The 12,619-nt window shown below is 42.9% G+C and overlaps 1 protein-coding gene across 6 annotated transcripts in view; it reads right to left on the bottom strand.

Annotated features, from left to right (window-relative positions):
• Positions 1–12,619, bottom strand: part of LOC121282359 (BTB/POZ domain-containing protein KCTD8-like) — a 346,025-nt gene that overhangs the window by 43,583 nt on the left and 289,823 nt on the right. Inside the window, exon 3 of one of the 6 annotated variants that reach the window (XM_041196096.1) lies at positions 4,803–4,840. The exons of the other annotated variants lie outside the window; for them this stretch is intronic. Coding sequence (XP_041052030.1) covers positions 4,803–4,840 — 38 coding nt within the window. The remainder of the gene's footprint in view (positions 1–4,802; positions 4,841–12,619) is intronic. 6 annotated transcript variants of the gene reach the window in all.

The following is a 12,619-nucleotide window of genomic DNA, read 5'->3' on the forward strand; positions in this document are numbered from 1 at the left end:
CATGCTGGGCTAGATATTATTTCTAAGGCAGGTTTGCCACAACATGATCCTATCGCCAGCAAGTGTGAAACCATTGTTAATTCAGCTCAGTTTCGATGTCCACCCCATCCGCCACACACACACCCCATACCCTCATTACCAATGGAAGGCGGTTTGGAAGGTGGTAGCCAGGAAACATGTGTCATTCGATTACTGAAACCAGAAGAAGGGACCTACACTTCTGCTTCAGACTTTAAAAGCACAACACCAACCTTTCAGCAAGATACGGAAGGAGCAGTAGGCTTCTGTGTGCCAACTGTTGGAAAGACCACCTCCCCTACCCCTAGAGTTTCCAATATGCCTGGGGTGTTGTCACCATAGCAAGTGCAACAACTGAAAGAGATCACTAATGGGTACTAAAGGCAGGAGGCTGCCTATGAGAGTAGAACAAGCAGTCAACAGGGAGGTTGCAAAGACAAACAATGAAACCTCCACTATCTCAAAAAGACCCACAGTGCCTAAGAAGAAGTTACTGACTTCATAAGGTGGCCAAGATGAGTCATAGACTTGAATGGTAATAAACTTCTGCTACCTCTCATTCTGCGACCACTCATTTGCTTCAGTCACCTCCTTATCTCTCGTGTTCTTTCCCTCTCAGCATCTGAAACTAATATCTGCAAAAAGGCAACTTCTTGAAAGATACAAAACCGTTCTTTGAACTCACTTTGCCTGGTGCAAGAGCCTCTATTAATCTTCAAAGGCATTTCATTTTAAATGTCAGGGCACATTTTCCAAGCATGTTGAAAGTTTCCATGGCACTCACAAACCTGTGCTCCCACTGTTGAAACGACACAATCAACACCATATAAGGACAAGCAGGGAAGGACCATCATCACTGAAAACCCTGAGTCCAGAGGGAGGGGAAACATCAGCTTTATTAGGCAAAGGTATAGGAAAGCATATAGGAGAGATGACCTAAAAAGAACTGTATGGGAAAAGGCTGCACCAGGCTCATCATATGTAGGACTGAGTTTAATTTTCACTATAGTGGCCCTGTCCACTGGCCAGAAGGCTGATGACAACCTGCCACGGCCTCTCCTGATGGCCCGATGGAATTAAATGTCAATCAGGCAGTTAACTGGCTGCCGTGGAAGTTCTGGTGCCTTTAGAGATGAAAAACCTGCCTCCAAAAGCTACCAACCAATCGGAAGGCTGGCAGCTCTTCATTCCCAGCACTGCCACTGGGGGAAATAGCCACTACAAGGACTGCAACAGGCCCTGGAGCAGGAGACAGGATGGGGGCCCATGAAAACATGTGTGAAGTGGGACGTGTTGCTGGGGGCAGGGAGTGATCTTTTAGTGAGGGCGGCCTTTCCACCAGGGGGCTCTCACTGGGATACAGGGTGCCCAATCAGGAGGGTCCCCCTCTTGAACTTACAGGGGGGCAATCAAGGTACAAGTGGTGGTCTCCCCATGTGGCAAAGAGCCCACCAAAGAGCTGGTGAATGCCAATGGTGGTAGGGTGAGACCCTTCATGGGCCTCCAGGTGGGAAGGTCAACATCAACTTTCCCGGCCACTGACTTAGCTGGTGGTGGTGGGGAGGGGATTGGAGGTGGGAACATGGCAGGCATTTCAAACCCCATTCCCTTCCCATTCCGGGTAGTGGGTGGGTGGGGGTTGTCAGAAATTAAACTCTGCACATAGTTTCAAATCCCTATACTTTTTCAAAGTATTGCAATGCCCTTACAATCACCTACTCTTTCTTTTAATGAAAATCTCACTGTGCTTACAGCTAAACAGGATGTTCTGCCTTTTGTATCTTGCATGAAGATAATTGCCCAGACCCACAGCTGTTATCACTTCTTTACTAACTGCACCCTGACACTTCACTTGAACCATCACTGCAAGGAATTAGCTATACAATCAGGAACATTGTAACAGCACTAATGAGAATGAAGGAATGGAACAGAGGGAGAGAACATGAGCTACATGGAGTGGGGAGAAATGACTCAAGTATCTCTGAACTAAAATCACAGAGCCCAGTCATCAAAAGAACAGTGATCGGAGGCAACAGTTTCATTTGTGGGCATGGAGATGGTTTCCATGGGTATGGTTGAAATATGGATAAGTGGGAGAAGCCCACCAGCCACATGAACTGCTGTGTCGACCTGGGAATAACAGCAGCATCAACATACCAGAAAGAGCTTCCATGGACAATGACTTTTGGCGTGGCAGCTGCTAATCATCACTTTGAATAGAATACTTTCATAGAGCTTACAAAACTTCCTTGGTACCATTAAATCTGTGATGACCTAAATCATGCATGTGCACATCTGAGCCTGAATCCAGCACCAACGTGTTGCCAAGAAATGGGTGAAAATGTTACTACCTCTACAGAAAATGACAGAGTCTGATACCTTAAGGCCTTTTAGCTGACGGAGCTTCAGGTATGAGCCCAACAGTTCTCTTTAATGAAAGCGCCAGACTTCTGGAAGCCACTCCCTCTGCCCTGAGGTGAGAGCCACTTCAGGGGCAGAAGTTTAACAAAGATTACCAGCCCGTAGCGGGGCAGCTGGTAGTGGATTGGACATACATTGCTAACGTCAACAGGTTTTGGCATGGCTCTTTAACTCAGCCGTGGCATTAGCATCCTGTTTCTGGATTTCCTGACCAATCAGAGAATGCAGACATAATGGGGACTGGCAGCTTTCAATAGGAAGATGTCTATTTATAGACAAGGGTCTGGGCCCTGATGGACTTCATCCTAGGGCCTTAAAAGAAATGGTCAGTGAGATAGTTGACGCATTGGTTTTAATTTTCCATAACTCCCTAGAATTGGGGAAGGTCCCATTAGATTGGAAGATAGCAAATGTAACTCCATTATTTAAAAAGGGACGGAGACAGAAAGCAGGAAACTACAGGCCAGATAGCTTAACATTAGTTATAGGGAAAATGTTAGAAACTGTTATTAAGAAATTTTAGCAGGGCACTTGGATAAGCTCAAGGTCATCAAGCAGAGTCAACTTGGTTTTGTGAAAGAAAAATCATGTTTAACCAACTTATTTAAGTTCTTTGAGGAAGTAACATCTATTGTGGATAAAGGGGAATCGGTAGATCTACTGTACTTAGATTTCCAGAAGGCAATTGATAAAGTGCCACATCAAAGGTTATTGTGGAAAATAAAAGCTCATGATATGGAGGTAACATGTTGGCATTGATAGAAGATTGGCTGGCTAACAGGAAGCAGAGAATGGCATAAATGGGTCTTTTTCAGGTTGGCAAGATGTAATGAGTGGTGTGCCACAGGGATCTCAACTGTTTACAATTTATATAACTGACTTGGATGAAGGGATTGAAGGAATGGTTGCCAAATTTGCTGATGACACAAAGGTAAGGAGGAAAGTAAGTTGTGAAGAGGACATAAGGAAGCTATACACAGATATAGGTAGGCTAAGTGAGTGTGCAAAGATCTGGCTGATGGAGTTTAAGGTGGGAAAATGTGAAATTGTCAATTTGGCAGGAAGAAGAAAAGAGAAGCATATTATCTAAGTAGTGAGAGATTGCAGAGCTCTGAGGTGAAGAGGGATCTGGGTGTCTTAGTGCATAAATCACAAAAGGCTAGTATGCAAGTACTGCAAGTAATTAGGAAAGCTAATGGAATGTTATCATTTATTGAAAGGATAATTGAGTACAAAGTAGGGAGGTTATGCTTCAGTTGTACAGGGAATTGGTAAGACCACATCTGGAGTACTGTGTACAGTATTGTTCACATTATTTAAGGAAGGATGTAAATGCATTGGAAGCAGTTCAGAGAAGGCTTACCAGACTAATACCTGGAATTGGTGGGTTCTCTTATGAAGAAAGGTTGAGCAGACTAGACTTGTACCTGCTGGAGTTTGGAAGAGGCAACATGATTAAAACATACAAGATCCTGAGATGTCTTGGAGAAGATATTTCCTCTTGTGGGAGAATCTAGAACAAGGGGTCACTGTTTAAAAATAAGGCATCACTCATTTAAGACAGAGATGAGGAGATTTTTTTTCTCTCATAGGGCTGTGTGTCTTTGAAACTCTCTTCCTCAAGAGGCAGTGGAAGCAGGGTCTTTGAATATTTTTAAGGCAGAGCTAGATAGATTATTGATTAACAAGGGGGTGAAAGGTTACTGGGGGTAGGCTAGGGTTGAGGTCACATTTGGATCAGCCATGACCTCATTGAATGGAGGGGCAGACTCAAGGGGCCTAGTGGCCTACTCCTGCTCCTTCTTCGTATGTTCATAAATGGAGAAAGGGTCCGGCCTCTCAAACCGAATAGCCATGCATGAAAGTGGCTGGTGCAGAGTGGAATGTTGTCAGCTACAACAGATGTGGCTTTGGAGGAGGCGGGGTTGTGGAAAATCAGAAATCTTTGCTTCAGGTAGATTAGCCGACATATTCCTGCCTCCGGATGATCTTTCCAGTGGTGGGATCTTACTGGCACCGGTACTGCCTAGTGGCCCAGGTAGCTAATTAACAGCAAGTAGGGGCAAATTGGTGACACTGCTGGATCAGGCCAAGGGTCCAGGGAGGCTTCCTTTAATTCCACCACCTCTCCCAAGAGCAAGCCTCAGAGCAAAGTTGTGAGCGTATACCATCCAGTGCAGGGAGCCCCCCACCAGAATGATGACTTAGCAGCTGTGGCCAATTTTCTTTTTCCAACTTTTTGAAGACTTCATAGGTGCCTCCACCTTGATACACCCTCGCTGTCTTCTACCTACATTGGCTGCGCCTACACCTTTACCGTTAGGGATTTGATGTGGAGGCTGTTACATGCAGCAGTCCTGTGCAGCAAACAATTAACGTGGTTCGTTGACTCCCAGGCCGCCTGTCTTTTTGGCAGTCTTGAGGAGTCTGTGTTCCATATGTATGGAGGTTGTGTGAGGTTGCTGCCCCTTTTTGATTCTTTGAGGGGGCTGCTCCCCAAGCTGTTTGCACTTCAACCCCACATTTTTTATCTTTGTGTAGTGTAATAGGTTAATAGAATAGGTATGTTAATGGGTGATGTAGACTGTGATATATCAGTATCATCAGTCATGAGCTTGACTCTCAAGAGAGAGGATGGAATATTCTGTGCTCAGGAGAGATATATCTACTCTGTAACCCATCTTATATATAATGTTAATAAATCAGTTTATAGCAAACACCAGAGTAAGACTACGCTCTGTCAAGCAAAGAAATGCCATGCATACCAGAAGTCAGCAACCATGCCAAGAGTGCACAAAGCATGGTACTAGCAGTAGTGACACAAGTCTAGCCATAAATTGGTGCCAGCAATGGAACCGCTGCAAGAAAGTGAAGGAAACCTTGGTTGCAGCACAAATTACAGACCTACTGAAGGGGAAGCCAACTGAAGAGACGTGACAATGTCCGTACTCAGTGAGCAGTCACTGCCCCTTCCAAGCCTGTCTGAATTTCTCGAGGGACCACAGGAAGCCCAAAATTGGAAATTATGTAAGAAGCACTTCCTCCAATGTTGAGCAGCATCGGGCCTTCATGCTGAAGTGAAAAAGCAGGTCAGTCCATTTATTTATTCCTTGGGACCAGTAGCTGATGACATTCTCCTGAGGCAGGGGTTGGAAGAGTCCTCTGCAGACTTTGACACCATTCTCAAAGCGTTTGACATGTATTTTAACCCAAAGTGAACATTGTGATAGAATGAGTGTGCTTTAACCAAAGGTCCCAAAGACCAGGGGAATCAGTCAAATTGTTTCTCACAGATCTATGTTGAGTTGCTAGTTCTTATGGGTATGGATGCTGAAAAACGAGCTCATCTGCGACGGCATAGTCATTGGTGTCCATGATGAAAAGCTTTCTGACTTTCTACAGACTAAGGATGACCTCACTTTAGATCAAATGGTTCAATATGTGACGCAGGCTGAGAGGGATAAACTGGGCTATAATTCATCACGACTCAGGGATGATAGATGACTCCATTGACTGGGTAAGCCCACGGCAGCGGCCCTGCAAACTCAAAAGCCTACCAAAATGGGTGAAAGGGGGGGAACCCCACAGCAGCCATTTTGAGTTGCTTACATTGTGGTGCAATGAAACAACACAGACGCAAAAACTGCCCAGCAGAAGGCGCAAAGTGCTTCCAGTGCAGGAAGAATAGACATTTCAAAAGTTTCTGCAAGTCCAACAACTTTAATCAAGGAAGAATGCAAGAGAATATTTGTGAGTCACACGCCAAGCAAGAAACTGGAAATCAGGACAAAGGTAAAATTAGAGTTTGTAGGGGAAGTAAATGGTCTCAATCAAGAATATTGGTCAGTTACAGTGCAAGTTAAAGGCTTCAATGGTAACTTTAAAATTGATACTGGAGCTAGCATTAACATACTAGCTGATAACTTCGACTGGCTTCAGTCAATATCCCTTCATCCATCAGATATCGAATTGCAAGGTCCAGTTGGCTCAAACCTTCCAAAGACAGGCTCATTGCTTCATTTAGCTACAAGGGGCAACAAATCGTGATTCTCTCTACGTTGTTCACAATCAATGCACATCCTTTTTTAATGGAGATGTTGGCATACTACTGGGAATTCTGGAAAAAACAGATGATGATCAGCATTTAAACAACTCGATACATTTCATAGAACAATCTTCGAAGCTTTACATAGAACCAATGGATTTTCAGCCAACAGCAGCTGAAGAGGTTTAGTCAGTAAGCAGTGAGATCCTTCCCATCACAGAGACACCATCTACTAGACCCCGAGTGGATATTGAGGTTATGGATCTCTCAGTTCCTTATGAAGCTAGCCCAGAGGTGGCGAATACAGAAGGCACTGCGGCAGACAGTGGCGATTTGCATTAAGGCCTTTTGGATCTGAGCTGGCTCTTTCCTGAAGAAAATGATGCTGAAGAGGCCATTGTTGCACCGAGTAATCTGTTAGGGGATGAGGTCTTAGAGGTCGGTTCGCCATTACAACCTACTGCTAAGTCCGATGAAGTCTCCGTTGTCTTTTTTAAGGCATCAGCTGCATTTCTTGTAGCAGAGCAACATTCTGATCTTTATCCTATTGAACCTACCAAAACAATGCCTTGTCTATCACTGTTTCATTATGAAGACTTTTCAGGGAGATCACCATGCTTCATCCCATGAAGAATCACACTGCCAAACAGTTGGTAGCAGCTATTTCCATGGGTGAAAGTCACTTGATGCCCATACTTCAGCCCCAGCTGAAAGTCTTCTTCCCTCTAGAGATGTCCTTCAGCACAGAAGCCAAGAAGGAATCTTCAGAGCTTCTAAAGTTCCAGAATCCTGTACAAAATATTCATCCACAGAATATTCATCTACAGGACACTCTACACAAAATTCATCTTCATTTTCTCTTGGAGATTTATTCCAATGTAGAGACTTGTTTTTATCCTCAAAAATTCTTCCTATTGCCCACAGTGGAGCAGCCTCACACAGAAAAAGTGTAGCAATGTTAACACTGCATCCAGAAAGGAAACATCTTTTCTGAAATGTCATTGAGAACTCATCTTTTCTTCATTTCCTGCAACGTCTATGGGAATGTTGTTGTTTTACTTCTCATCGTCCAGGTTCAATAGAACTTCAGATCTTCAATACTTTTCTCATCTTCAAAACAGAAGTGAATGATACAGTACAGATGACAGTCTTCATTAGAGTTGAAGATCCTTCATCTTCTCAGGTATTGAGGGAGCAGAACATTCCTCAAAAAGTCCTAAATTCTTCTCTTCCAGTTCAAGAGAGCCCAAATATGGATGTCCTTCAATCTTTTCTCTGGGATCAGTCTTTCTTTAAAAAGGATCTATGGTCCTTACAGTTCAGTATTCCATAAGTCTACACTCCAATTACCAGAAATAGTGGAAAGATGCTCATGATGATATCCAAGTAAAAGAGGAACATCTACATGTCTCCAAGACGTCTACCCAAAGAGCTGAGAGTTGATGACACTGTGGGAAGCTGAATCCCTCATAATAGTGACCTGGCTGGGATGGGGGATGATGAGGAGGAAGAGTAGGAGTAGGAGTAGGAGTGGTGTGGAATCTGTAGCAGTACAAGGAAGTTCCAGAAATACAATGTAAATAGTTAAAAACATTGTTCCATATTATTGTTAAGGAGTTGATAAAATACTTGCAGGGAGGTGTAGTGTAATGGGTTAATAGAATAGATATGTTAATGAGTGATATAGGCTCTGATGTATCAGTGACATCAGCAGCCATGATCTAGACTTTCTTTCTCAAGGGAGAGGATGGAACATTCTGCACTCGGGAGAGACATAGCGAGTCTGTTACCTATCTTATATATAGTGTTAATAAACTAGTTTAAAGCAAATACCAGAGTAGGACTATTTAGAGGAGATAGATCTCGCATACCTATGCCAGCACCGTGCCAGGAGTATGGAGAGCACTTTGGCCACCTAATGCAAGGAGGGGCAGGCAGACTGGAAGACCTCCTCATTTATCCTGCTCCTGGGCCTGGCCAAGGTTGCCATAAATAGGTTCAGGCAACAAGCAGTTGAGGGGGTTGCTCGTCCCAACTGCCTTTCTTACATTGTTACGTCTGTGCTTGGGTATCTTCGGAGAGGAAGCACACGGTGTCCGCCGACAATCTTATGGTTCTCCGCGACTGATGGGTGCTACAGTGGTTGGAATGCATCATCAGCACCCAAAATATTAATTTAATCAATTTTAAGTAGGTTTCTGTTGAAGTTTTAATTTTTGTTACTGTGTCCCTTTAAGGAACCATTAATTTGTTAACTTGTTAATCAGTTTATTTGTTTTTATTGGTATGTCTCGAAAGAGTACAAAGGGAGCCAGTTGCCAGATGCACGGCCTCAATAATGACCTGCAACTCTTGTTTACAGACTTGGGGGGTCTCCATGCCTCCTTACAGGAGTTGTCTGTCTTTCACCAGGAACTGATCAAAGTATGGAACATGGTTGCTTGATGCTGGAGCTCTCTCCTGTAGGAGCAGCAGTTATCGTCCATGAGCCGCTGTTCAGGAATCCACACATCCACCAATATGGGTGCATGTGGCTGGCTGAAAAGAGGGCTTGGGCTGCTAGGGTGACCAGGGTTGAGGATGTGCTGGATGGCAGAGGAGTGAGGTGGATAATGCCAGAAGAATGTGCATGTCATGTGTCTGTCAACGTCCAGCGCACGGTCAAAATCATCCAGAGCCTTAAAAATGTGGCGCTGGGCCCCGACTGCATCCATGGTTTTGAGCTGGCTCAAGTGGCTGGCTTAAGATTGTTCATGGACTCCCAAGCTGCCTATAATTTCTGTGATCTTGAGTAGTCCATGTTCATGTGCACATAGGTTATGCAAGGTCATGCAGCCCCTTTTTGATTACTTGAGAGTGCTGAGCCTCAAATTTTATTTGCACTTTAGCCCTGAGCTCCTGATCTTTGGCCATCTGATGCAGAGAGGGACTGGCAGATTGGAAGACCTCCTCATTAGTCTGCTCCTGGGCCTGATCAAGGTGGCCATAAACAGATCCAGGCAGCGGAAAGTTGAGGGGGTTGTTCAACCTGATTGTCTGCCTCTTTTTATGGTTTCGTCTGCACCCGGAGTCCTTGGAGAGGGAGCATGTGGTGTCAGTTGGTACAATTGAGGCCTTCTACAACTGGCGAGCATCACAGGGTCTGGAGTGCATCATCAGCCCTCAGACCATTATTTTAATTTAATTTGTTAAGCTTCTATTAATTTTTTTGATTTTTGTTTCAATGCCCCTTTAAGGGGCTGTTAATTAGTTAACTAGTTTATTTGTTTCACTGTTGTACTTGAAAGAATATAAAGCAATCAGCTGGCACACTACGTTTGTAGTTAGGAACAGAGATCTATAATACTGCATCCTGTAAAAAAACCTACCACAAGGAAAGGATCTGTGTATGGATTTGTAAATCTGGCTTGAATCTATTTAATATGGTAGCAGAGAATGGTTGCTTAAAGGTGAAGATTGGAAAATATTTTTTTTTTTGGACAGAAGATTGTAATGAGTTACTTTTCTGAAAATAAAATGGTTGCAGGCAGGTATAGTGTCAGGGTGTGATTACCCACCAATATTCTCTGAATCTGAACCTTATGACCAGCAGGAAAATTGAGTGGATATGTGGTCAGGTCTTTAGTGAAGAGAAAACAAGGCATAGTGTTGACATTGTCACTTCCTGACAAAAGCAAAATAAATAGCCCATAACATTCAAGGCTATGGGGCAAGTGCTGGTAAATGGGATTAGGTAGGTAGGTCAGGTGTTTCTCACGTGTTGGTGCAGACTCGATGGGCCAAAGGGCCTATTCTGCACTGTGATTCTGTGAATAGCAAAGATTTTGTGATGCCTGTCATGTGGACACTGATGTATATTTGGATATTCTAATATTTTTCATGGATAAAATTTGTAAGAAAGGTGATCTATAAAACATGTTTAGATTTCAATAGATTTAGGAAAATGGATGGTTATTCCATTGAAAAGCTTATCATCTACTTTAATAGACTGTATAAAAGATTGCAGAAATTCAATTTGGAACTTTACTGCTCAATGCTTACTCTCAAACTGTTGGATTGTGTTAAGTGTTGCACATGGAGAAGCCCCTGCCCTTAACTGGGATTAAATTCTCAAAGAAATGCTTTTGGATCAGATGACTGCTTTCAAAAATTGCTGGGAAAGCAGTCATTTCCAACAGCAATCTTCATTGCACACATGAGGCACTTGGTGGTGTCACAGGAGATGGAGGGTTCAATGCTTGCGGCATTGAGACCATTAAGATATGGAGTGTAGGCATCAGTACAACAGAATAATTATGGACAAAAGAAATTGCCATGGTCTCTTACGGTCTGTTGCTACCATCTATGTTGAGGGTCTCGATGTATACATCAAGGGACCTGTCTCTATGCTAAGCAAGATATTGAGACTGAGGGTTCTGGTCAAACACAATAACATGAAGTTTATCACTAGCGACAACTATATACAGGTCTGCACAGGCCTTGATCTAGCCTGGGTCCTAACAGTTACATAGGCTGATTACTTGACTATCTACCTGACTCATAATGTATACATAAAGTCTCACTGATACAAAGTCACAGACAGTAGTGAACATCTGCAGTAGAGATCACAGGCAATAGTGAACATCTAACAAGAAGCTGTACCTTTTATTCTCCAGTCTTACACATGGTGATATCACTATGCAGCTTCTTAAAAGGTACATGTTATTGTCTGCATTGGTATGCATATAATTATATCACACCAGAAATAAGGATGGAGACCTATTTGACTGATCTGGCAGATGTCAGAAATGGAGTAAAAATAGGTTAATGAACCCCAGGAATGCCGGGGGAATTATTAACCAAATGTGATTTGGAAATTTTATAGGTTAGGACAATTTCCACATATTTTTTATGCATGACACACAACGTGGAAATTTCAGAAGGTGAAGGTGGTGATTTTGATCAAGTCTGAGGGAATTGCACTGGTCACTAGAAGCTTTAGTCTGGTAATGAATGCACTAGTCACAAATTAATTTAATTGGACTGTGGTTGTACATCCACAGTATGTGGAATGGATTGGCTGAAATGATATCTGAATTCATTCAGTAGTAAGGATCGAAGTAAGGTCAAGGAATGTGTAAGTTCTACTTGCTGCAAGTTCGGGGATGACGATGTGGTAAAGTCACTGAAAAGAGTGGTGATTCCATATACAAAAAGTGGCTTATCCCAGCTAATTCATCCAGATGTAGAATTCAGTGGGATACCCTGGCTGCTGAGCAAGCCTTTCAGGAAAAAGGCAGAGATGAAATTGGGCATGGAACATGATAAAGCAATTTGTCTCTGGGTCAATTGCAAATCTACTGACTTTATAATCAGTACATTATTGCATCCTTTTAACAAAACTTAATATCTCTAGTCAGAATGTTCTAGGAGTGTTAATGGCATCAGATGATAGGAATTTGTAGGGGTGGGAAAAAGCAAATTGCCTTAAAGTTAAGTCGATAATTTGCTCATCCCTCTTGTCGCAGATTAAAAATCCCTACTCTAGGATGCAGGGGTAGTTAATGATGAGTACACAAAGCTTATTGAAGAGATTAGTGAAAAAGTTATTAGATGTAAAAAGTATCAAAGTACACCATCACAGACTACTGCAAATCTTCCAAAAGCACAAGAAATTTTAATGCAGTAGTATCTGTGGATTTAAAAATGTGGGAGGGTGGGCAGATGTAAAATTAAAATGTTTCTATTTCATGGACATGGCAATAAGATTTACTCTCTCTACAGTAATAAATAATAAAGACAAAAGAGTGTGGATAAAATTATGGAAAAATGGATAGGGACCAGGCATGGGGCACCGCTAAATTCCTAACTGACAATTTCTAACTGTTACAGAATGGAATTACTGTGAGTTCGGTGAGGAGGAGAGTTCGGTGAGAGGAGAGGGAGGTGCTCCTTTCTTTTTCTTTCTCAGCCTGCAGGAGACCAGGAGTTGAAAAGTTGCACAAGAGGGCTGAGTTTTGAAAACATCCAAGAGTGACATCACAGGAGAAACATAAGTTCAACGGCTGGTAAGAAGCTGCTGTTAGGGAAGGTCTCCAAGTAGCTGAAAATTAGAAAAATGCATTCTTTTTGAAAGAAGGAGCCACTTAGATTTTA

Source organism: Carcharodon carcharias, chromosome 1 (assembly GCF_017639515.1).
Source record: "Carcharodon carcharias isolate sCarCar2 chromosome 1, sCarCar2.pri, whole genome shotgun sequence".
Classification (NCBI taxonomy): Eukaryota; Metazoa; Chordata; class Chondrichthyes; order Lamniformes; family Lamnidae; genus Carcharodon; species Carcharodon carcharias.